We start from the raw sequence: 24375 nt of genomic DNA, 5'->3' as shown, positions 1-24375 counted from the left end.
GATGCCAGTCTGCTGGGCACCCCGGCTCTGAGCACCTGATACAGTCAGTGCCCAGGAAGTGTGAGTTGCTGCCATTTAAATCTCCACAACAACCCTAGTGGCTCCTAGTTTGGGTTGCCCCATTTTGTGCACTGAGAAATTCACACCGCTAGAAGTCGGGTAACTCATCTGGGGCCACACAGTTCCCAAAAGGCTGAATCAGGATTTGGATCTGGGCTGTCCAAGATCCCGAAACCCGATTAAAGAATGGGTGCAGAAAAAAAAGGAAAAAATATATCAGAGCTGGAGTCAAAATGCCCACCTAGCTAGAAGCCTGGGGGAACCACTCACCTTTCTCTGCCCCCTTTGTTTATCTTGCAAAGAAGAGCGAGTTTGTCAGCAGCCTTGCCTCCCTCTTCCAGCCACCTCCTCCCTCATTGAGACCATCAGCCAAGATAGAGAGGTAGGTGTTTTTTCTAGGGAGGAGGTTGGTGGGAGGTGGGGTAGGGAAACACATTACTGGTAACAAAGGATTGAAACGAACCCAGAATCTTGGTGTGTGTCTAGGAAGTTGTTGCTGTAGGAATCTAGTTTTAGGCTGAAAGGTTCCCAGAAAGCCTGAGATCCCCAAACTCCATTCTCACTCACCCCTCTTCCCCACCACAGGATGTGTGGATATAAAAGGACTCACCACAGGGCCCCGCCCTCCCCCCACGGTGCCAACGAGCCCCAGATAAGATCCTGGTCCCCCGACAGTGCAATTTGCAGCAACCTGGCTGAGATCGGATATTAGGCTGGAGAATGGAGATGTGTGAGTATGCGGGGGGTGGGGGTGGGGGGTGGGGGGGTAGGTGGGGGAAGGGGGAATGGCGGCGGGGGAGGGCGGGTTGGAGAGGGTTGATGGTGTCAGGTTATTTGACAAAGTCACACCAAATAAGGGGCGACCAGAAGGGTGAACCTAGGCTGGAAGCCAGAAGGCTAAATGAAATCAAACATTAATCCCTGCCGTCTACAAAATGGGATCCATCATCCCAGCCCCATAGGTGGTTGTGAGAATTACATGAGTTAATACTTGTTAATTCTTGCAGCACGCGGTGCCTGGCACAGAGCGGGCCTTCAGCAAGACGAGGACCATTGTTGTACAACTGTGTTCTTACACAGTCAAAGCAGAGTCCTTTTCATTTTAGATACTGGCCTAGGCCCCAGGGGATACCCCAAGGATATTTAAGACAAGGTGGCTTGCCAACCTATGGGGGTGTTGATAGTCTCACCAAAGGAGAACTTGCCATGAAAGTCTTCCCTGGGAGGCGCGGGCCCTCGGTTAGGATTCCCGACCGCCATCCCCCCGGAGCGTGAGCGCGCCCCCCGCAGGCCATCTCCAGGAACGCCTCTGCTGGGGAGCCCGGGGGGCCCAGTCCCCCCAACCCCTCTCTCCCGCCCGCCCCGGCGGCTACCCTCGGGGGCGAGGCAGCCCGGCGCGTGGGAGGGGACGGCGCGCCATTGGTTTGTGCGCGGAACTGAGAGGAGGGACCAGCTCGGGCCGCCAGACTCGGGCAAACCCCGGCCGCACAGGGCGCCGCGCGCAGTCCAGCCGGCCCTGCCCTGCCCTGCCCCGCGCGGGCGGCGCGATGTGAGGCGCCCGAGGGCCCGAGTCCCCCAGCTCCGCGCAGCGCTGGCGCCAGCAGGCGCTACGAACGTAAGTTCTGCTCCCCGCCGCCGCTTCGGAGCCTCGCACTTTCCCTTCCCGCCGCCAGCCGGCCGGGTGCCTGCGCAGCACAGCCCAGCGGGGCTCTCGCGGCCGCAGGGACCGCCGGGGACAGTGAGGACCCAGTGCGCGCGAGCCGGGCGCCCCAGCGCCTCTCGGCGCCGGCAGGTTCTGCCGGGACCCCGGGGATCTCCGCCCCCACCCCCATCCTCGGCTCTCCCGGGCGCCGTCCCGCAGCCCCTTCTGGTCCTCTCGTTCGCGCTCTCCGCTCGCTGCCCTGTCCTCTGACTCGGTTTCCCTTTCTCCTCCGGCTTCCTCCCTCCTCCGTCTCCTCCCTCCTGGACTGTTGATTCCGCCCTCCGCCTGCCCGTCTCGGGCTCGGGCTCTCTGCTTCGGAGCGAGGGAGAAACCGAGCGGAAAGCAGTTTCTCCCGCTCTGGGGTCTGACTTGGTCCCCGCGCTCGGCTCTCTGTCCCCTCCCCCGCTCCATCCCCGTCCCCATCCTCCTCCCCTCTCCATTGTTCCCAGGTCCGGGGTGCGCGCGGCACAAACTTGCGAGACCCTTTCCTCGCCCCCGCTGGGTCGAGGCTGGAGGTGGCGGAGCTCCCGCTGCCCACAAGTCTGGCCGGATCGTCTGGTTCGGGGGGCCGGGGGCGGGGAGCACCGCGGACGCCCTACAGCCCAGAGCTACCGCCTGGAGCCCCCCGGCTCGCAGACTCGAGCCTCAGAAAGTGGGTGGGTGTCTGGAGCTGGGAGATAAAGGACCCATGGGAGGGGGGAGGAGCCAGACCGAGAGACCCCAGTCTCCCGGGTTGGGGGCAGCAGAGGCGGGAGCCGCGCCTAAGCCCCAGTTGTTGGGAGGGGGTTAGGGAGCACAGGTGGAAACCGGCGCTCCCCACTCTCCCGAGCCGCGCGCTTAGCGGGACGGGGGCAGAGCGGGGCCATTGTCCTGGCGCTCAGTGGCCGGGGACTGCCAACCCTGGGCCGTGAACTCGCATCCACCCTGGGGGTTCGCAGGGGAGCCGGCAGAACGCCGCGCCCACCCCCCGGCGCCCCCAGCGCGGTGGGGATCTCGCTCGGCGTCCTGTCGCCCCGCCCTCCCCACCGGGTCCCGGACTCCCGCCGCCCCCGCGAGGCCCCTGGGGAAGCGGGTTTCTACCCGGGAGCGAAGGGGGCGGGGGCGGGAGCCCGGTGGAGGGTGGAGGCCGAGAGCCCCGAGGCTTCTCCCGAGCTCAGAGCCCAGCGCCGACGCCCAAGGCGGCCTCGCCGCCCCACGGGCCCCGCACTTCTGCTTGATTTCCTTCGGACAAACTTTTCCTGGTGGGGCCGTCCTGCGGGCAGGGCACCGGGGGTGCCCGCCCTCACTGAGCGGCCTCTTGGACCTCCAGCCCTGGTGGCTTGTGGGGAGGGGGCTGATAACCTTCTCTTCCTCCAGCCCGCAGATACCAGGGACTCCGTCCTCCAGGCAGGTCCATGGCTCTGAGTTGCCACCTGGAAGGAGGTGGTGAGAGGGTTGTTGCAGAGCCAGGAGGGGGCAAAGTCCATTTTTCAGCCTCGTTCCGTTTAGCCCAGGGGGAACGACGATTTTTCTTGTTGGGTTGTTGGTCTAATAAATAAGACCAAGTATTTTCCAGGCCTCTGTTCCCCCATCTGTAAAATGGGCCCTCCAAGGTCCCTTCCAGGCCCCATTGTCTTGGGAACCTGCAGCTCTGACTCCTTTTCTGCCCTCTTGCTGTCAGCTTAATACATCCTTCTAAATTTGGAGTGGAGGGCTGAGGCCCAAAGCCCTCCACCCATGTTTGGCTGGTCAGCACCTGCTGGATCCTCAGCTCAGGCCTGTTCTCTGCAGGTCTGTCAATCCCACCCCCACCCCAGGGCCTCCAGCCCCACTCTCCACTGCCTCCCCTCCGGCAGGATCTTATGGTGCTCTCTCCTCTGTCTACTGGAGGAAGGGCATGCTGGGGCTTGCTGGTCCTGAGGTTGGCATGGGAGGGACAGTGGAGTTAGAAGTGGCCTGTGATAGTCACACAGCCCAGAACTGTTCTTTCCTTTCCTTCATTTACTGAACAAAACTGTTAGTGAGGGCTAGGCCAACGGGATTTAATGAACAAAGTGCCAGATTTAGTTCTGGGCACTAAGAGACAGCTGTGAACAAAACTGAAAGATTCTTGCCCTTTTGGAGTTGATCCAGAGCGGGAGAGGGACAAATAACTGATAAAGTAAATAAGCAAATTATATAGTATATTGAGAGGTGAGGCGGGGGGAAGTTGGATGTTGAGGCCAAGAGTGGGGTCACCACTTCAAATAGGGTGGTCAGGGTGGTCTCCCTGAGGAGGTGACTTTTCAGCTAAGGTTTTGAGAGAGAGTGAGCTTTGGGGAGAGTTTCAGGGACTAAAGATCTGGCAGAGAACAGCCTGTGCAAAGGCCCTGAGGCTGGAATATGCCTGCTTTTGTTGAGGAACTATAACGAGCCAGCGGCTTCTCTGGTGGCTCAGTGGTAAAAGAATCTGCCTGCCAATGCAGGAAACCTAAGAACTGTGGGTTCGATCCCTAAGTCAGAAAAATCCCCAGGAGGAGGAAATGGCAACCCACTCTGGTATTCTCGCCTGGGAATCCCAAGGACAGAGGAGTCTGGCGGGCTACTGTCCAAGGGGTTGCAAAGAGTCAGACAGGACAGAGTGAGTGAGCACGCACACACAGGGAACCAGTGCAGCTAGGGTAGAGTGAGAGGGTGGGGAAGAGGCAGGAGACAGGCAGGCTGAGAGGGGGTACGCATTCCCATTTCACAGATGAAGGAAGTGACGCTCAGAGGTGACATGTGGGTAACCCCAGGGCAAGCCACTCAGGAGAGGCAGCTGCAGGGTGGGGTGCCCAGTGTTCTAACTCCAAGCCTGTAATGTTTTCCCTTCACCCTGCATCGCAACTATTTATTCACAACAGTGGTTGCGCCTCTTGCAGGGCCAGGCCTGGCCAAATGCTGGGGACACGGAGGGGAGCCACCCAGGCTCAGTCCTGGCCCTCCTCAGGTGCTCCCTCCCCACCTGTGGTCAGTACACTCAGGCTGGCATCTTCCTCCTGAGCCAGAGTGACCCGAGTTCCCTCTTGCCACTTCCTTCCTATGGCCCCTCTCCTGTAAGCACCCCCGACTCCATATCCACATGTGGCCGCTCCAGGGAGGTCTGTTCTGAAGCTGATAAGGCCAGGGGAGAAACTGAGCAGGGAAGTTGAATTTCCTTGTCTGAAAATAATAGCAACGTGATTTTTGAGCGTTCACCAGAGACCAGCACTGTTTTAGGTGTTTCTGTGCCACTTCTCATCAGTGGGAGGTGCGTGTCATTATGACAGAGGAGGAAACTGAGGCCCAGATGGTGTCACAGGCCCAAGGCCATGCAACTAACGAGTGATGGAGCCAGATGTCAGCACAGGTCTTTTGAGTCATGCCAGAGCCCCACATCCTGGGAAGGTGGTTGGTTCTGGTCTGTGGTTCTGGCCCATCCAGGCCCCAGGAGAAGTACCAGGACCTTTCTGCTTCCCTCTCCCAACCCACCCAAAGGGCAAATAGCTTCTTGCTTATGAAAAAGTTGGCTCAAAATAGTGGAGCATTTCTTCAGGGAAACTCCCTTTCTCCTCCCCTCTAAGTTTCTGAGCATCTTCAGGGGCGCGGGAGGTGGGAGGAGTCGGAGGGGCGAGGGATATGTCCACTGCCTTCTCATAAAAACTCATGGGATCTGGAAGCCAGACTGTCCTGATGACTGGCCCCACAGGGCCTGGAAGCACCAGCTGCCTTTGAGGGCCCTGACTTTGGTCACTGGGCCAAGGGGGAGGCTGGCCCATTCCTGGGTTGAAAAGGACAGGAATTCTCCGTGTGTTCTGCCCTTATGAGAGTAGGGACAGGGATGCCCCTCGCAGTGACTCCTGAGTGGCGCTGGATGGCCATCAAAGGGCTGCCCCCCCACTTTGACCCCCGCCTCCCATGTCCCCTCCTTCTTGCCCCTTGCCTGCCCTGCCCTCGCACCCTCTCCACCACAGCAGGGGATGTTTGTTTTTTTTCTGTCCCTAAGGCCTTAGAGATGTTCGTGACGAAAATGTGGGCTTTCCTCTGTCCTGGAAATTCTGTAGCTTCAAAAGAAAGAGAACTAATAGAAAGGCAGCAAGAATGTGTGTTTCCAGAGCCAATGAGCGAGGTGCTGGTGGGACTTGGGGGCGGGACAACCTGTGCTGGATTCTTTGCTGGAACTGGAGTGTGGCTGCTGAGTGACAGGGTCTGGAAACCAAGTCAGGAATATCACAGCCAGGAGGGGCCCTGGAAACCACACTTTCATTTTTGAGACGGAGGAAACTGAGTCCCAAGATCGGGCCCCGGCTTACCCTCTCCCACGGGGGCAGAGTCTGTTGTTGACCTCACTTGTCCTGTCTCCCAGCCCGGTGACTCAGGACTCAGCCTTCCAGCTTCTGTCAAAGCCTCTGCTGCCAGCTCCCGTGTTCCTGGAGGTTCTTGGAAATGGGTCGTGGAATCCCTTTCTTGACTACCGAGCCTTGTCATGGGGGCAGGTTTATGTCCCTGCGGGATTCGAATCGTGTTTTTTCCTCTCCTCGGCCGGTTCTACTCTGTCATCCTCGCCCTTGACGCATCCTTAGCCCGGGTGGTGAAGCTGGTACCCGAGAGGTGGATGAGGTGGCCCCGCCCTCCCCTGACTCACCGGCTACTTGTGAGACAAGGCGGGCTGGCCTTTAGAATAACTGCGCTCTGCTCTCGAGGGACACGCTGCGAGGAAGTCCTGCCGCGGGCCTCAGCTTCTGCCCTTAGCCTGTGTGCACTGAGAAAACTCCCTACCCTGGCGCAAACCTGCACTCCAGAGGCCACCGTGATCGTGGCCGTGATGCACAGGGAGACCCTGCTGGCAGCCCAGTAAGTCAGGCGTTGCCACCCTGTTAACAGTGAAGGGACGGAGGCTCCAGGAAGTCAATCTGCCCAAAGGCACAGGACTCGTGGGGGCAGAGCCCAGAGACTTGGACCCTTGAGACTGGAGACTCACTCTGCCTGAGGGCCTAACCAAGCGGAGGGTTCAGGGCTGGGGGTCTTTAGAGCCCCCTCTTGCCCAAGGGGCTGATGGGATGCCCTAGGGAAGGACTTCGAGAAGGATGATGCTGGTTCTGGACCTCCTAGCCCCCAAGGTGCCCGTGCTGGGGCTCTCCCTGCCTCCCTCCCTCTGCCCAGAGCCGGGAGACTCCGGCTCTCACTTCCCCCACTCCTCCGCTACAGGTTCCAGTCCCCGTTTCCAGCTATTTTGTACCAACGTGATAACAGAACAATGGGTCTCCCTGAAGCCCTCCCCAGGTCCTGCCAGAGTCACAGGCCTTCATCCAAGGGAGGCTGGACCCCAGGGTGGGGCTCAGATGCTGGCACCCCGCCAGGGACTTTCAAGGGGAGATGTGATGGGGAAGAAAGCTTAGAGCTCGGTTCTTGTTGGATGTCATGTTCACCACACCACACCCCCAGCCCACACATGGGCACGTGCACACACACACACACACACACACACACACACACATGAGCTCCTCTCTGAATATCCATTAGGCACCATTAACTTGGTTGGAATTTCAGCTTTGTCACTTAGCCCGAGATACACATGTGCGTAAGTCACTTGGTCCTTAGTTTCTTTATCTGTAATACAGCCATTCTCATCGGGCTCTGGGGGTGAGCGCGGAGTTCTGGTCTGGAAGTACTTGTCCACTGCCTCCTTTCCTGGGGTGGATGATCGTGGGGCGGGGGGTGCGTTTCTCCTTACAGGTGCGCTGGCCCTCCTGCAGAGGGTCATGTTTGCAAAGGAAGCAGCTCTTGGCTCTGATACTCAGCAGCAGTGACTCCCCACTGAATCACCAGAGGCTTGGCAGCTGGTGGGTGTTTTGGGCCCCCTCCCCTGCCAGTTAGGTTCCTAAGCCAGCCCTCGTGGGGGCACAGTCTCCACCAAGGGGACTGCTCTGCAGTCCATCTGTTTCTATGGAAACTAGGCTTCCCAGGAAGGCTTTAGGCGGGGTTGGGAGAGAGGTCCTGCAAGACTGGCACGGGAGTGATGCCCCAGCCCCACGGATCTGCTGTGGGGGCAGGGCCTGGACAGCTGCCCCATTAGTGTTGTTCATTGCTGTCCTTTGGGGAGCACCAGGGGCCAGGCCCCTCCACTGCCTTTTCTTAGTCTGTCTAATCAAAACCTGGTGAGCTAAGAATTCGTCCTGTGGTTTCACAAATGAGGAGGCTCGGAGAGGTTAGGTAACTTTCCTGACATCACAGAACAATTGAGAGAAAGGGTTGGGGGTTTGAACCCACGTTTGCCCAATCATTAAGTATCCACCCACCCTCCCATCCCCACCCCCATCCTTGTAACACCCCACCACAACCACAACACTCCCCGCCCCAATGAGCCCTTCTCTCTTGGCACAGTCTCTGGAGCATTGCTCAGCCTCTGTCCCATCACAGCCCCTTCCGTCTTTCAGGCTCTGGGAGCTCTTTGTGGGTGTTCTTTTCTGGCCTCGGATAAGGAAGGAGGAAGGGCCTACAGGCGGTCCAATCTTGGCCAGCAGGGGGCCTCAAAACCCTTCCCCCCAACTTTTGTCACAAATTTTTGTTGAGCTCCTCCCACACCCCCCCGAGCTGTCCAGGCTCCGTGAGCAAAATCACCAGTAAGCCCTGCCCTGTGGCACTCCCCTCCAGATGGCTGCGGCTTTCTGAGGTCCGGGGAGTGGGGTCTCATCCCATGCTCTCATCCAATCTCCACCCATTTCCTGGGCACCCCAGATGCCAGGGAAAACCCCTGCCACTGTGGGGGAGTCTTCAGCACCCCTGACCTGCTTGCCCAAGGCTGCCTGGCCGGAGGAGGTGCCAGGTTGAAACCCAGCTCTGCCTGACCACAGAGTCCCTTCCCTGCCCTTTCTGTGTCACCAGCTCAGACATGGCCCAGGGCAGCACATGCCTGCCATGGGCCTCAGCTCTCTGCCTTGTCCTGCCATTGTTTGGATCAGAGCCTCCCCTTGGGCCCTGCCAGCTCAGAGAGTGACCCTGAGTCTTCTGGGTGGGGTGAGGGAGGCCTCCTTGCCTTGGCCTCACTGTTTGGTCTTTGTGCCGTTGAGTATCTCTGTATCTGGGGGCCTGCAGGACGGTTCTCAGGTGGGGAGATTACCAGCTCTACCTTCAGATCGCTGAGTCCTGGGGAGGCCAACTGGCCCTGAAATGCTGAGAAGGATGGGCCGGAAGTGGCCTGTGGCCGCCACTGAGGGTTCAGAGCAGCGAGGGCACTGTGCCCTAGGCAGGCGCCCTGGAGGTGGGGCGCTGCAAAGCCCTTGAGGAGCCGGGGGGCCTCGGGGTGAGAGGAGCAGAGGGCAGTGGTTCAGAAAGGGGAACAACTGAAGGCCCGTGATTTGCTGGTTTATTGGGAATTGAGCTCAGGGAAGCTGGCTGGGGGCAGCATGCAAAAGGTCGTGAACGCTGGGTCTGGGGGCTGCAAGCTGAACTTCCCCTTCTCCTTGCCTGGCTGGTGGAGAGGCAGCCCTCCTCCTGCCCCTCTCTCACTTGCCTGGGGCAGCCTGGCACCCCCCGGGGGAGTCCTAGGGGCCCTTCAGGAGGCAGCAGGGCCTGGGAACGGAAGCTTGACAGCTGTGACAGGCAGGCTTTTTCCACTTGCACGGCTGGGTGAGGAAAGGGGAGGCGGAGGAGCTCAGCCTGGCCTGGCCCTGGGCAGGGAGGAAGGGCGCTTTGCTGTTGGCACCTGCCCGTACACACTCGCTCCCTCCCCCGCACTTTGGCAGAGTGCCCCTTCTCATTAGCACAGGGGTAGAAACTGGGAGAGCTGTAGCGCCTTACAGAAGCAGGATTTGAACCCAGGTCTGGCTGTCCCAAAGCCAGTATCCAGCTGGGATGCAGCGAGGGAGCAGGGGACACTCCCTCCATCCTCTTAGGTTAAAATGGGGCCACTCCTGAAAAAGACACCTGGAGAGGCCTTGAAAGGGAGGACAATTCCCGGGCAGATGGGGGTGTGTGGGGTCGTCTCGGGATTGGGTGCTTAAGGGTTGGTGAGAGCTGCCCACCTGCCCTCCATGGGGGGACAGGGCCTGGTCCTGGGGTGAAAGAGCCCCAGGGCTCAGTGCTCAGAGCAGTTAGCTCCATAGGGCCGGCCGGCTGCTGGGGACCCTGCTCCCTGGAGATAAAGTTCAGGATCTCACTTTCCCTGGGAGGCTGCAGGGCCCGTTGTCGGTGGTGAGCTCACTGCCGGGGCCGGGCCCTGGGATCCAGGAGTGGTGACAGTGGGTCCCCCCTGCCCAGTTGCCTGACGGCAGTGTCTGTGGATAAGGCTTATCCCACCTCAGCGATGCTGGACGTCTGATGGTGCCCAGGACCCTGTGACACCCCCGCCGTCCGTACCAGCCCTGGGCCTGTGGTGCCAAGAGGAGTGCTGTGCTGTGTTGATGGGGAGGGCACAGGGGGCAGAGGAAAGCAGCTGACCCTCCAAGCAGGGATCGCTGACCTGGCCTGGAGCGGCAGCCTTAGGCGATGGGATTGAGATCTTGGAGCTTTGTCCAGCGGGTGGAGATGTTAGGAAATGCTAGTTTGGCCGTTCTCCTGATCCTCCCCGGTCTCCATCTGAGCCCCTGCCACATGGTGGGGCATGGGGAGGAGGGGGTGTTTGTATATCAGTGCCCATCTCAGCCGAGCGCTTGGCATGGGCCCGGCACTTCCGTACCCTCTCCCCATGCGTGTTTTCTCACAGCATTCCAGTGAGGGAAGACCCTTGGCTTTCCCAGCTGCAGATGGGGTCACTGAGGCCCAGAAAGGTTAAGTGACTTGCCCACAGGCACACAGCTAAGAAGTGGTAGACCTGGGCTTTGAACTCCAGAGAGTACGGCTTCAGCAGCTAAGCTCTTCCGGCTTTAGCAGTTAACTGGCCCTTTATAAACTACTTTCTGGCCATTATTTTGTCTCCTTTGACTAGCCCTAGGGAAGATGTAAGGATTCTTGTTTTCATTTCACAGATGAGAACACTGGGGCTCAGAGAAGCAACTTGCTCTGATTGGTGGCTGACAGATCAGCTTCCCCACCCCCACCCAGGCTGTAAGCTACTTAAGGGCAGAGGCCGGGTGCCACCACCCCATGCCCCCTCTCACAGCTAAGCCTCACTAAACGTACTTCTTTCATGTAAACGTGCAGGTGCTCTGCTGTGTGCTGGGACCAAGCTTTCCTTTTCGCCCCTGGATCTCTAGGAGCTGAGAATTACAGCTGCATTTCACAGATGGGGAAAACCGAGGCTCAGAGCTACGTGACTTGTCCACACAGCTAGTAACAGGCACAGCAGGACTGAGTCAGGCAGCCTGGCTGGTCTGGGTGAGACGGGTTAAAATGCCAGGGAGACCTATATGAAGGGCCAAAGTCAAGTTTGAGAACAGCTGATGCTGGGGAGAACGTGAAGGAACAGGAATACGCAGGCACGGTGGGGAAACGTAAACGGTTCGCTGCTTTGGAATGCAGTCTGGCACTCTCCTAGAGTTGACTGTAGATTTACTGTATGTTGTAATTCAGTATAATTCCACGCCCAAGCTTTTACCTTAGAGAAATGAAAACTCATGGTCACCCCCGAACCTGCACACGAATGTTTATGGCAGTTCTATTCTCAACGGTCAAACTCTGGAACAACTCAGATGTCTGTCAGTGACTGAGTGACAGGGGAAATGAACTGGTACGTTGGCATCTGGGAATACCACTCGCCTTCCAAGGGGAAGGGACCGTCCATACACACAGCGTGGATGGGTCTCAAAGACACGATGCTGAATGAAAAAGGGAAGCAGTTTTCCGAGTTATATACTGTATGATTCCATTTATGTAACATGTGTGCACAAACAAAACTATAGCGACAGATGCCGGATAACAGATGGGTGGTTGCCAGGGGTAGGGGTGAGGGGAGGGTCCGAGTGGTGAGGGTCCTGATGTGGAGGGGGTGGTTACCTGTCCTTGTGCTACGATTCTTGGCACTACAGACCACAGAGAAGGTCCATTTTGCTGTATGCAAATAAACACAAGACCAAAGGGGAGGCTGGAAGCGGAAGGGTGGCTGCCAGGTGCTTCCTTGGTGGAGGGCCGGGTGGGGGCCAGGCCTGGGCTGTTCCTCGCAGTGGCTCACTGACTCCCATGGGCAGCCTCCAGCAGTCCATCTGGCATCGGGAGGGATGCAAGTCTAATTATACCTTCTACCTGGATCTCCAAAAAGGTGGTGGGCAGTGACTGACCTGTGACAGTGCCTGGGCCGCCTCCCCCCGCCGTCTCGCCCCGAGGAGCCCAGTTACACCCTGGCTCCCCAGGCTGGGGTTGGCAGCCACCTCCCCTCTGACTGGCACTGGGCATTGGGCTGCCTTCCAGGTCACCGCCAGTTGCTGCCATCCACTCCCCAAGCCCGTGTATACACGGGAGGGAAGAGCATAGCTGCTCTCTTCTTACAGATAAGGCGCTAGGCTGCGGGGCTTAGGAGGGCTGCTGGGTCTGGACATCACTCACAAAAGACCTTCAGTCAAAAGCAGGGACATTACTTTGTCAACAAAGGTCCGTCTAGTCAAGGCTATGGTTTTTCCAGGGGTCATGTATGGATGTGAGAGTTGGACTGTGAAGAAAGCTGAGCGCCGAAGAATTGATGCTTTTGAGCTGTGTTGTTGAAGAAGACTCTTGAGAGTCCCTTGGACTGTGGGGAGATCCAACCAGTCCATTCTAAAGGAAATCAGTCCTGGGTGTTCATTGGAAGGGCCGATGCCGAAGCTGAAACTCCAATACTTTGGCCACCTGATGCGAAGAGTTGACTCATTGGAAAAGACTGTGATGCTGGGAGGGATTGAAGGCAGGAGGAGAAGGGGACGACAGAAGATGAGATGGCTGGATGGCATCACTGACTCAATGAACATGGGTTTGGGTGGACTCCGGGAGTTGGTGATGGTCAGGGAGGTCTGGTGGGCTGCGGTTCATGGGGTCGCAAAGAGTCGGAAATGACTGAGCGACTGAACTGAAACTGGGTGACCATTATCTCCAGACTCAGGGCTCGTGTGTGCCGTGCCCAGTTCACCCGGTCTAAAGCCACAGTATCTGGACGTCCCGCCGTTTGAGTCTTTGTTCTGATGTTGGTTTTCTGGGCGCTTTATTTTGTTCTGAGACACCGGGAGGCTGGAGGACTGGAGGTGACCTGGGGATGTGTCCGTGTCCTCCCTCTGGAAGCCCTGGCTGCGGCTGGGAGGCTGAGACGTTTGCTGGGGCCGCATGACAGGAAGACCTGCGTCTGAGGCCTGGTCAGGGGCGTCTGGCAAGCCCACCTCGGGTCCCTGGCAGAGACACAGGCAACTTCTGAGCCTTGTCAGTTTTCGGGGGGTTGTTCTCTTGCCCTGCTGGAGTTACTGTGGGTGGGAAAGAGGTGCAGGAATGTGGGGGGCACCCGGCATGGGTGGGGCACCTACTAGGGTGGGGGTTGCTTCCATTTTTTTAACCTGGTCTCTGTTGAACTTCATTGAACTTGGCTTCCTCATCTGTAGAATGGGTACAAACGGTACCCATCTAGCAGGATGGCTGTGGTCACAGGAGGCCCCCTTGGGGCCAGCTTCTGGACACCTTGACCTCACTGTGGCTTACACTGTTGTCTCCGCATAGATTTTGTGCTGACTGAAGGTGAGGACGGCCACTCAACCCACCTCAGCGTCTCCATCGCCCGGCACACAGTAGGTGCTCAAGATCCGGCCGGAGGTGGAGCTGGGGGAGGCTGGAGACTGGGGGCCTTCGTGGCTTATGGGCTTATGGGCGGTGGGTGGGGGAGAGCAGGGAGAGGCAAGGCCGGACTGCTGCCCCCGAGCCCGGCCAGCCCTCTTGGCCGGCCCTCCTCTGGCTCGGCTGGGTCCTGGGGTCCCTCCTCCCCTTCTTTCCAGTGCTGGCAGGCTGAGTGGAGGTTGTCTGGGAGTGTGGGTGGGAGGGTGGGAGGGATTGCTGGGCAGTAGGAATTGTCTAGGCAAAAATTCAGTGGGGGCCTGGACCCCAGCACTCAGGACCCCTACCCAGGCTTGGGCAGATCCTTCCCTTTTTTGGCAAGGCTGACTCAGGCCCCAGTTAACTCCCTGCATCCAAGAATCTTTGGGTCTGCTCTCCATCTAGGCCTGAATGCCTAGTCCTAGGCCTGCACTTCCCCTAGGACTGTCTGTAAGGCTCCCTCCAGCCTGGTCACTGGGGGTAGGCCACATCCATTTAGGCCAGATGGGCTGATAGAGCTGGAAGGCCTTAAGACCATCTGCTCTAACCCATTTTACAGATGAGGAAGTTGAGGCCAGGACAGGGCAGTAAGCTGCCCGTTTCATCACACAGCTGGGTGGTTAGGGAGCCCAGAACTAAGCCCAGGCCCTCAGAGTCCTCCTCTGGTGACCACCTGCTGCCCCAAGCTGACGGGGAGGCCTCCCCCAGGCCCCAGGCTGGGTCTGGCCGCTTTCTGAGATCTGGATGCTGGTCAAGGTCGGTGGCTGAGACTGGTGTCTCCCTGCAGCTCTGCTGCAGAGGCTGGGCTCCAGGACAAGATGGCAGCCAAGCAGCCCCCGCCTCTCATGAAGAAGCACAGCCAGACGGACCTCGTGAGCCGCCTGAAGACCCGCAAGATCCTCGGCGTGGGTGGGGAGGACGACGACGGGGAGGTCCACCGCTCCAAGGTGGGCCAGGGTCGGAGAAAGGGCCTTGAGCCAACCACACATGGGGGTCTGGCTCTGAACACCAATTTGAGGAGGCGGGTCTGGCCCACTGTTTGGGGAGAAGAGTAGCTGAGACCCATATAGCTGCAGGGGGCCCCCAGATTCAGCTCATACTTTCTGGAAATGTAATGGATATGTCAGAGGAATAGCAGCAATAATGAAAATGGATGGTTAGAATTAGTTGAGTGCTGATTATTTGCTTGTTATGGCACCAGCTGCTCTATAAAGCATTATTTAATCTTCCTGTTAGCCCTGGGAGATGTAGGTTCAGTTATTAACCCATTTTATGGATGAGGAAAACTGAGGCCCAGAGAGATTAAAGACTTGCCCAGGACCACACCAATAAATGGTAGAGCCAGGCTTCAAGTCCACAGCGGGCAGATGCCTGAATGCACATTTCTCAGCCCCCATATTTTCAGCTTCCCCTGGGCCCTGGTATCAAGAGGAGGTAAAGAGTGGCCTCAGTGTGACCCTCCCAGCCTAGGTGACTCTGGCTAAGCAGAGGCACCCAGGTGGGTTCCTGGGCATCTGGCAGGCTCTGGGAGGTGGGGAGTGAACTGGGCAGACAGTGCTGCCTTCTGACCCCTCTCTGTCCACAGATCAGCCAGGTCTTAGGCAATGAGATCAAGTTTGCTGTTCGAGAGCCTTTGGGGCTCAGGTGAGCATTGACTTGTGAGTGTTGGTTGGGGGCAAGGCTGTGGGGAGGGGCCCTGTGTAGTCTTGTCCTTGGTTCCCTCCTCCAGACAGCTATCCCTCCATCTTGCCTGGAGAGGGGAGGGTCTGGGGTGGGGTCTGGGGGTGGCAGCGAGGGCTCTGCCTCTGACGTTCCTCTCCGCATCTCCCCAGAGTCTGGCAGTTTGTCTCTGCTGTGCTCTTCTCCGGCATTGCCATCATGGTGAGTCCCTGCGCCAGCCCTGGGACCCGGCGTCCTCCCCTGCCCCGGGACCCCCTGGGCCAGTAGGCCGTCATACCGGCGCCTCTGCTGTCCAGGCTCTCTGGCCGCCTCCCTGACCTGTGCGGACGCTCATCCCCGCCTGTGCCCTGCCTTGGAGCATCCGAGGTCCCTTGGTCCATGGTCCCGACTCTTTGTCCTTGGAACCTGAGATCTCTGCTGCCATGGGCAGTCAGGGTCCTGGCCCTGGACTGCTGCTGGGAAAAGGAAGGAGCTGACCAAGGGGAAGGTTCCACAGGGAGCCCCTCACCCCGAGCCTCCCGCCCACTGTCCGCAGGCCCTTGCCTTTCCCGACCAGCTCTACGATGCGGTCTTCGACGGAGCGCAGGTGACCAGCAAGACCCCCATCCGCCTCTATGGCGGTGCCCTCCTCAGTGAGTATTGCTGGGCGGACGCTGGGAAGGTGATGAGCAACTGGGGCGGGGCATGGAGGGCGAGGGAAACCTGGGGGGCCTTTCTTTTCTTTGTGCTGGCGCTCCACTTCCCCTTCAGCTGCCGGGTCTGTCTCTGCTGGGTGTGTGCTGCCATCTTGCGGCCACTGGTGGAACATCGCCCGTGGTTCGGGGCTGTTCTTAACCATCGTCTGAGACAAAGCACTTAGTGAGCGCTTGCTGTATGCAGTGCTCCACCAGGGCACTGGGATGGAGAGATGAAGGCAGCCCAGGCTCCGCCCTGCAGGGTCTCACAGCCTAGAAGAGGAGGCGAAATCAGCACAGCGTCTGCAAAACCCTCACCGCTTCTAGCAGTGCCTGTTAGGAAACTGAATGACATTTAAAACCCAGCGCCTGTGGTGTCCCTCCGCGCCGCCAAAACTTTCTATGGCTCCCTATTACCTGCAGGCTAAAGTTCCAGTCTGATGTTCAGGGTTATCTGTGGGGTGCAATCCAGCCTCCCTTCCAAAATCTCCCTGCCTGTGAGTGGGGGTGGGGGATGCCTGGTCCTGGCTACCTGCCTGTGAGCGGGGGCAGGGGATGCCTGGGGTCCTGGCTACTTTGCCGAAGGGAAAAGGAGCAGACCCCTTGCCCCCATCTCAAGGGGCGGGGATCAGGCCGCCCCGCACCCAGTCCCCTCCTTGTCCTTCCCCCCAGGCATCTCCCTGATCATGTGGAATGCTCTCTACACGGCTGAGAAGGTCATCATCCGATGGACTCTGCTCACTGAAGCCTGCTACTTCTCGGTCCAGTTCTTGGGTGAGTCCTGAGCTGGACAGTTGCGGGCTGGGGGGTGGGTGACAGTGGGTAGCTGGTAACTTGGTCCCTGACCTCCCAGCTCTTGCCACTTGATTTCCGGGAAGTGACGAAAACCTGTGTGAGGGAGAAGGACTCATGTGGCCACGTTTACCTGTGTGCCCATGCACCTGTGCCCACACGGCCGACGTGTGCCTGTACCCTCCTGAATGCACGTCCATGCACCCACCACCCTCTGCTCCCTTGTGTCCCCAGCACAGTGGGGTACAACACACGCCCAGCTGTGCCCACATGTTCGCCCCCGTCCCTGGCACATGGGGGACTCACAGCAGACATACCTGTGGGGTTGGGTGGCTGGCCGGACGACCCAGCTCAGGACGAGGGTTAGATCAGCCAGGCAGCTGCCCCGGGGCCCCTGGCATTCCGTGCTGGGGGGTGAGGAACAGCGCTCCTGACCCCTGTGCCCTCCCGCCTCTCTCCCAGTGGTCACTGCCACGCTAGCCGAGACGGGGCTCATGTCTGAGGGGATCCTGCTGCTGCTGGCCAGCCGTCTCCTTTTTGTCGCCATCAGCGTTTACTACTATTACCAAGTCGGCCGAAAACCCAAGAAGGTGTAGCCACCCGCCGGGCCAGGGGCGCCTCTGGGGCAGGGAGGCCCTGGGACCACCCTTGGGTCCCCTTTGGTTCTGGAAGGCAGGAAGCACCCTGCCCTGGGCAGGCAGGGCGGGCGTCTTCCCCTTCCTCCCTGGATGCTGTGATCTCTCGGGCCCTCAGGGCTGGGGAGGGAATGGGGTCCCTCTACCCCGTCCTGCCCCCCGCACAGTGACGCCTCTTTCTCGTGGGTCTCCTGGCCTCTGGATCCCCCTGAACAGAAGCTCACGGGAAAGCTTGAGTCACAGGCCTCCGGCCGGGCCAGGCCCCTTCTTCCCCTATCATGAGACCCTTCTTTCTTGAGAGGCTGTGGACCGCCTCCCTGTCCGTCCCCCGCACCCCCTGGCCAACGATGCCCAAGCAGCCAGACTTGGCTCCCGCCCCTGCTTGGAAAACTCGAGACCTCGACCCTGGGCCCCTTTCCTTCCATGCAGGCCCTCTCCACACACAGGGGCCCCTGTGCCCCCTAAACACCCAGCACAGCTGTGGGCTGGCAGGGAGCCCTGTGGGAGGCTGCCTTTGATCCAGCACCTCCCTTTCCGCCTCCCGGGGGTAGCAGGGCCCTGTTCTCAGCCCCGGCCTCACTCCTGGCTTCTCTGCCTTGGCCCCAGCTCGTGGAGGCCCCTTCCCTGCCCCTGGCCCCAGGCCGGCCCTGACAGATGGACACCCAGGTAACCCTGGATGAAGGCCACCTGTCAGTGATGGGTCTTGGGGATCAGGCAGAGAGAAAAGCATTTCCTCCTCGCTTGGGCATGTCCTCTGGGGTCTGCTGCACACCTGATTCAGCCCCCCTCGTCCACCTTCCCCCCTTCCCCAGCGTGCTGCCCTTTGGCCTTCTGTCCTGGGTTTGCCACTGAGGCCCGGCTGTGTATGTGACTGGGTAACCTTCAAAGCTCAGCAAGGCAAAAAAAATAGAAACCGTTCAGCAGGCCGCCTCCACTCACACCCATCTCCCCCAGTGCCCCGGAGGGGCTGAGCCCCCTGCAGGCCTAGCACCGTTGTGCCCACTGCCCACCACGAGTCCCTCACCTGACGCCCTCCTTCGCTCCATCACACGGGGATTGGTGGCCCCCGTGTCCTCGGGACGCGTGTGCAGGGAAGCAGGCTGGGCCCCAGACTTGCCTCCTGTCTCAGCACCGTGTTGAAGGGGCAGAGTGGTTGGTCCTGAGATGTAGCCCAGCTCCGGCTGCTGCCACGTGGGGGGCCCCCCACCCCGACCCTGGGCCTCACTGCCCTCCCCCACGCCCACAGCTGTCCCAGTGGCCACAAACCCAGCCGCATGGCCTTTGCCCAGTGGTGCCATCACTGTTCACTGAGGCCCGCCCGGCAGATCGGGAGTCCAAGGCTGCTGACTGCGGCTGAGGGCAGGGGAAGCGAGACCCTGAGGACGGGCCGTTCCCGCCTGGCCTCCGTCTCTTGGGCTAAGGTTCTAGTCTCTCTGTCCATCCCCTGCAGCCCTCCACCGAGTCCCAGGCAGCCCTGGAGCCAGTGCAGCCTTTGGGAGGAGGTGTTGGTGGCTGGCGGGCCATGCCCCCTGGCCCCGCTGTGTCGAAGCTGACCCATGCTTTTTGAGGCCTGGCTAATGCGCCAGCAAGTGATGGACGGTTTGTCCTAAGAACCAGCTGCTGAGCAGGGGAGGGAGGCTGGCATGGAAGGGGGAAGTGTGGGTGCCGGAGCAGGGCCAGGCTGGGCCGGCCAAGCTGGGGTGGGTGGCACGGCCTTGGCTCCAGAGAGGGTGGACGAGGACCCGCAGGGATGGCGCTGTCCCTCCTAAACGTTCGAGAAGATCAACCAAGATGGCCCTACTCGGTTCACTCCCGCCAAGCTCCTGCCCCGGCCCGAGCCTCCTCTGTCCCCACCTCCAATCAAGACCACCGTTCCTCACGGTCACTATTTATTCTTCGTTCCTTTTTCTTTTTGTAAGAAACAGTCACAAAAACCAGTGCAAAACCATCAGTGTGGGCGTCCTGTTTTATATTACAAAAACTCCTCGATAGATAATATAAAAAAGGGAGGCTCACGAGGGATAAACATGATAAATTAGCTCTGCTACCTACGGCAGGGAACATGGACAGTTTCCAAAATAGACTTCTAGGACCCACCAGGGGAGGCACGAGGGTCTCCTAGGGAGGTGGGGGGGGGGGGGCTGGGCCCTCAGCTGGCTTGGAGGATCCTGCCTGGGCTTCTTAGGTGTGGAGAGGAGAGGAGGGGCATGGGATGCTGGGCAGGGTCCCAGCCCCCGGCCCCTGAGCAGGAAGGTGGCCTCAGTACTGGGCAAGGTATGTGACCAACTGCACAGTCTCCCTGGTTCCTGGTCTATTTTCAGGCTCCGGAAGTCTCAGCTAAAAAACTCCATGCCCCTCCCTGCCCCGCCCCGCCCCACGCTAAGTTGCTTCAGTCGTGTCCTGATTTTATGACCCTACAGACTGTAGCCAGCCAGGCTCCTCGGTCCATGGGGTTCTCCAGACAAGAATGCTGGAGTGGGTTGCCATGCCCTCCTCCAGGGAATCTTCTCAACCCAGGGATCAAGCCCGCATCTCTTACACCTCCTGCATTGGCCTGCAGCTTCTTTACCATCAGTGCCACCTAGGAGCCCCACCCCCACCCCAGCAGCCCCCAAATTGCCATTTGTACCCATCGAGGGCTGTTGGGGCTGGGCTTTGCCTTCTCAGGCCTGAATGGTCGCAGACAGCCTTGCAAATAGCTGCCAGCCTGCGTTAATGCTACAGAGCAGAGGCCTGCTTCCCCTTTTCAGCCCCAGGATGTAGTCATTGGGGGCAGATCCGGGCTCCTTGACCCTTTATGGAAAGCACTTGGTGATGAGAGACTCTCACAGCCACCCTCAAACCCATCTCCCCCAGGTGTTCCTCCACGACCAGCCTTTCATCTCAGGGGCCTGGGGGTGGTGCCCGATGCCTGGTTCTTACCTTGCAGGCCCCAAATTCTCCTGGGCAGTGGGGACTGGATGGGACCATGATGCCTAGGGCACCCCTAAACTGAAGCCACACAGTTGCCCAAATTGACTCTAACCTCTGCTTAATCAGCCTTTTTTTTTTTTTTGTCCACCTCATACCAGCCTTTTGCCTCTGCCAGGAAGTTGGAACCAAGTGGGTCTAGAGTCCTGGCTGGGGTGCCGGCTGCATGGCCTCTGGGGTCCTGGGGATGCCGGGTCTCTAGGGAGTTCATAACATCACTTATGGAGGTGCCAGGGCAGCCAGGTACAGGAGCACTATGGAAAGATTCAGACCAGAGAGGACGGTGGGGAGGGTGCAAGGCGGGAAGGTGGCAATAAGAGGAGGGTCAAACCAAGTCTTTACAGCAGGCACCGAGCTCTGGTGGTATCAGGTGGCAGAGCAGTGGGGCGTGAACTCTAGGCCACTGCTCCCTCTCCTGGAGGCTGGAAGGCTGGAGGGGAGGCTGGAAGCTGGCATAGGGCCTGTGAGACAGAATGGGTCCTTCCCAGACCCCAAGGAGGGACAATGATAGGAGGAGAGCAGGCAACATACCGCCCCTTCCACGCCCATGCCTGTGGCAGACATCACCAATCCAGCCCGAGTTGCTTGGCAGACATCACTAATCAAGATCACACTGTCCTTGCCCACTGAGTCCAGACCAGAGCTCAGATCTTCTGCACAGCTGCCACTCCTGACTGGTCAAGGTCGAGACGTCTTGCAATGCAGTTGCCAACACTGCTCTAGAATTTGAGACCTGCGTATATAAGGGACTGACCTGTGGGTGCTGTGTAGGTGTGGGTGAGTCTGTGAGGAAACCTCTCCCTGCCAGATCCTTGAGGAAACACTCAGAAATGTGTGCTACAGATGGTGAAAGGACCGGAAAACTGTGTCAGAGCAAAACTGACGAGGTGGCCTGGGGTTCTTCAGCCTGAGGGTAAAGAGGCTCGGGGGGTGGGGGGACCATGTGTGGCCTTCACACTTTGGGACAGAAAGAGAGAGCAAGTGGCATGACGTGGACAAAACCACAGAAAAACAGAAACCTCTTCCGTGTATTGAGCTGATGCTAAAGTCAGAGCAGTCCAAAGAGAAGCCTGACTTGGGAGGTAGTGAGCTCCCTGTCCTTGGAGGTCTGCAAGAAGAAGATGGAGAAGTCTTGGCAGGGATCTTGTGGAAGGCATCCAAGTGGCACTTCTGAGTGAGGAGAGGTGAGCCAGATTATCCTGGGGGTTCCTTCTAGCCCTGGGAGCCAGGGAGTTGGTGGAGACTAGGGAGGGCCTTGTGAGGAAATGTGGGCAGTATGGAAAAGGGGCTGTGGTGTGTGTGTGTTCCTGGGACTTTGAGAAGAGTGTGGGGAGATGGGGGTGTGGAGAGCAGGGAGGGTAGAGTCCAGAACGTTCTTAGCTGTGGAGCTGGGAGGAGGCAACTCCTGAGCAGCGTGCCCTCTCTCTTCTGGGGAAACCAGGAGGTGGAGGCCAGGGAGCTGTGAGAGCAGATCTGCCGGGACCAGCAGACCCTTGGGAGGGGCGACAGGCAGCCTCGGGGAGATGGGGTTCTTGTTCGGAACGGCCATGCATGTGCTGTGTGACTGCGGATGAGAAACTGCCCCTCTCTGGACTTTCCAGATTATTTGGTCTGACAGATGGGGAAGCGTGGACCCGACCAGCCGGGACATTCTTCAGTCCAGTGTCTGGATCCTAATCTTGGCCCCAGCCTGAGGCAGGACAACTCCATCTTTGGGGGACCAGGGAATCCGCGGAGGTTTCAAATCCTAGAGGATGTGGTGACCAGGTCTCCTGGGGCCCCTGGACTTCGCCAGCCTTCCTCCACCATCTCCTTTTGCTTCCTTCTTGCCTACATCCTCAATGTTCTTGGCACCCAGTCCTGAAGCCCAGGTCCCAGGCTGCCGGATCTGGTTGGGCCAAGGAGGGGGCCTGGCCCTGCTGTCGCTTTGGCCTCCAGTGCAGACTGCCTCCTGGGTGTGTGCGGGTCCATGCAGAGAACCTGCGGTGCCCACTCTGAGTCCAGACGGGCTGTATCAGTCCATAGTTTTGTCTTCATTTTGTTTTGTTAAAAAAATAGCTATTTTCCTCTGCCCCTTTTCCTGGCCACTCATGATGGCCTCACCTCCTCCCCCGGGGCCAAGAGGGCAGGGGTGCGGGGGAGGGGAGGGCGTTGGGTGCTGGGCAGTGGTGGGCGGGGTGAGTCTTCAAGCTTCAGGCCACACCCTCTACTGGATGCCCCGGAAGAGGCACATGGCAAAGATCATGGCAAAAAGCTGCAAAGAAAGTAGAATTTGGCTTGTCAGGCTGGGTTCACAGCCCTCCAGGGGGCTGTCCCACCCCGAGGAGAAGGGGCTGCCTGCCCTGGCACAGGAAGGGGGCTCACCCGTCACTCTTGGGACCTTTTTGCTGCAGGCACCCCTGACACTTCCCTGGGTGAGGGGCAAGCCCCTCTTGCCAGCCGCTGTCCCCTCATGCGGTGTGGTCATGAAAAGAAGGGAGCTTTGGCCATAGGTTCAAATCCAGCTCCCTTATTTGCCATCAGCAAACATGGACCAAACACTTCCCTTCTCTGGGCCTGAGTATATATCAAGAGCTTACCATGTGCTGGGCACAGTTCTAAATGCTTTCTCAGAAGTATTTTCACAGATCAGGAAGTGAGACCCAGAGAGGTCATGGAACCCACCTAAGGTCACACAGCGACAATGAGGAATCCAGGGTTGGAGTCCAGGCATTCTGAGTCCAGAGGCCAGTCTCACAGCCCCTGCACTCCCCTCCTAGCTCACAGGAGGGAGGTGAGATGGGAAGTCTAAGGGGATTAACAATGTAAGAGGCCTGTTATATAGTAGATGTTTAATTAAACGTTTCTAGGAATGTTATTGACAGGCAAGAAAGACGTAGCCCTTCCCCAAACTAGGAGCACAGTCCAATGAACACCAATCAAACGGCCCTGGGAGGGTGGGGTATGCAGAGACCCTGACTCAGGGATGCCTATTTATTCATGCTGGCTTGTACCCCGATGCCAGAGCTCCTGCAAGTAGCAGAAGGCACAGTCCCCCAGACCACAGGCTCTTGACTGAACCTCCGGGAGGGAGTCTGGGTGGAGGAGGCGAGGCATATGGGGACCGTCCCTGCTGAGGTTCTGCCCCCTACCCCCCGACAGAGGCCGCAGCCGGGCTTGTGGGCTGGGCGTGAAGGTGGCAGACTGGGAGCACAGACACTGCTTAATGAGCCCCTGTCTCAGGATCCCCCCACCTCTGACGTTCACAGTGCTGTAGGAGCCAGCCTTTAGCATCATTTTGCAAATAAGGAAACTGGCTCGGGCATCCTGTGCGCGGGGAGAGGCAGAGCTGGGAGCTGAACTCCAGAAGCCTGTGTTCTTCCAGCAGGGTACGCATGTCTGCGATTTCCCAGGGGGCCTGGTACTGATCTATGTTTCTTGATCGTGGCTTCCTCCCAGGAGAGGAGTTGTTCACCTAGAACAGTGTTGCTGCACAGCTGGGGCTCAATCTATGCCTGATGAGTGAATGAACGGGTGAATGAATAAATCCATCTCCCCATGGTCGAAAGTCTCCACAAAACTGCTCTAGGACTGCAGGACACAGTACTCGATGGACATGAGTCTGATCAAGCTTCGGGAGACGGTGAAGGACAGGGACGCCTGGCGGGCTGCAGTCCATGGGGTCCCAGAGTCGGACACGACTGAGCGACTGAACACAGCGAAGGACACAGTAAGGAGCTAAGCAAGTCCAGGTTTACGGTGCTAGGTGGGAGGGGGAGGCTGAGGATTGCGTTGCCTGATTTCATTTCCCCGCTGGCCAAGGACTGGCCGCCCATTTCTTCAGATCAACCGGCGTGGGCAAAGCTGTCTGTGCAACTTCCCAGGACAGGGGATTGGAGATCCCAGACAGGGGTGAACAGAAGGAAGCGGGCAGCTCCACCGTTTGGCCACAGCGCCACCTAGTGGCGGCTTAAGCGTCTGCAGAGGCCTTCCTTTTAAGGGGGCTCAGCACCCTTCTGATCTTCACTGCTGGGACTCCATCTGCAACTTGTGAGGTTAACAAGGCCCCAGGGCCCTGAACATCCCACAGAGAAAAGGCCTGATCCAGAAGCAAAGGCTGCGGAGAAGGCAATGTCAACCCACTCCAGTACTCTTGCCTAGAGAATCCCAGGGATGGGGGAGCCTGTTGGCCTGCTGTCTATGGGGT

The 24375-nt window shown here is 58.8% G+C and overlaps 2 protein-coding genes across 8 annotated transcripts in view; one reads left to right on the top strand and one right to left on the bottom strand.

The window, feature by feature from the left end:
* Positions 1-1524: 1524 nt before the first annotated feature.
* On the top strand, positions 1525-19167 carry TP53I11 (tumor protein p53 inducible protein 11). 3 transcript variants are annotated; one of them, XM_040259071.1, is made up of 8 exons: positions 1525-1675; positions 13349-13416; positions 14226-14385; positions 15024-15082; positions 15271-15319; positions 15654-15750; positions 16465-16566; positions 17047-19167. In XM_040259071.1, the coding sequence occupies exons 3-8, from the start codon at positions 14257-14259 to the stop codon at positions 17178-17180; spliced, it is 570 nt and encodes a 189-aa protein (XP_040115005.1). In that variant the 5' UTR covers positions 1525-1675; positions 13349-13416; positions 14226-14256; the 3' UTR covers positions 17181-19167. The 3 variants fall into 3 exon arrangements, with proteins under 3 accessions (XP_040115005.1, XP_040115004.1, XP_040115006.1); XM_040259070.1 differs by having other exon boundaries at positions 1538-1675; positions 13349-13429; XM_040259072.1 differs by lacking the exons at positions 1525-1675; positions 13349-13416; positions 14226-14385 and having other exon boundaries at positions 15043-15082; positions 15654-15673.
* Positions 19168-21197: 2030 nt separating this feature from the next.
* The window catches only part of TSPAN18 (tetraspanin 18), a 204526-nt gene continuing 201348 nt past the window's right edge, over positions 21198-24375 (bottom strand). For all 5 annotated transcript variants that reach the window (XM_040259068.1, XM_040259066.1, XM_040259064.1 and 2 more), the window contains one exon: positions 21198-22443. In XM_040259068.1, the coding sequence (XP_040115002.1) occupies positions 22396-22443 (48 nt within the window). In that variant the 3' untranslated portion in view covers positions 21198-22395. The remainder of the gene's footprint in view (positions 22444-24375) is intronic.

The sequence above is a fragment of the Oryx dammah genome, unplaced genomic scaffold, assembly GCF_014754425.2.
Source record: "Oryx dammah isolate SB20612 unplaced genomic scaffold, SCBI_Odam_1.1 HiC_scaffold_17, whole genome shotgun sequence".
Taxonomy (NCBI): domain Eukaryota; kingdom Metazoa; phylum Chordata; class Mammalia; order Artiodactyla; family Bovidae; genus Oryx; species Oryx dammah.
Note: the sequence above shows the minus strand (reverse complement) of the source record. Positions and strands in the feature narration are given on the sequence as shown.

Bases quoted from the DNA above. Each gene is read 5' to 3' on its own strand.
- TP53I11 (XM_040259071.1), top strand. From the start codon at position 14,257: ATGGCAGCCAAGCAGCCCCCGCCTCTCATGAAGAAGCACAGCCAGACG. The intron at 14,386-15,023 runs GTGGGCCAGGGT...CTCTGTCCACAG, and splicing joins GGGAGGTCCACCGCTCCAAG to ATCAGCCAGGTCTTAGGCAA. The intron at 16,567-17,046 runs GTGAGTCCTGAG...CCTCTCTCCCAG, and splicing joins CTTCTCGGTCCAGTTCTTGG to TGGTCACTGCCACGCTAGCC.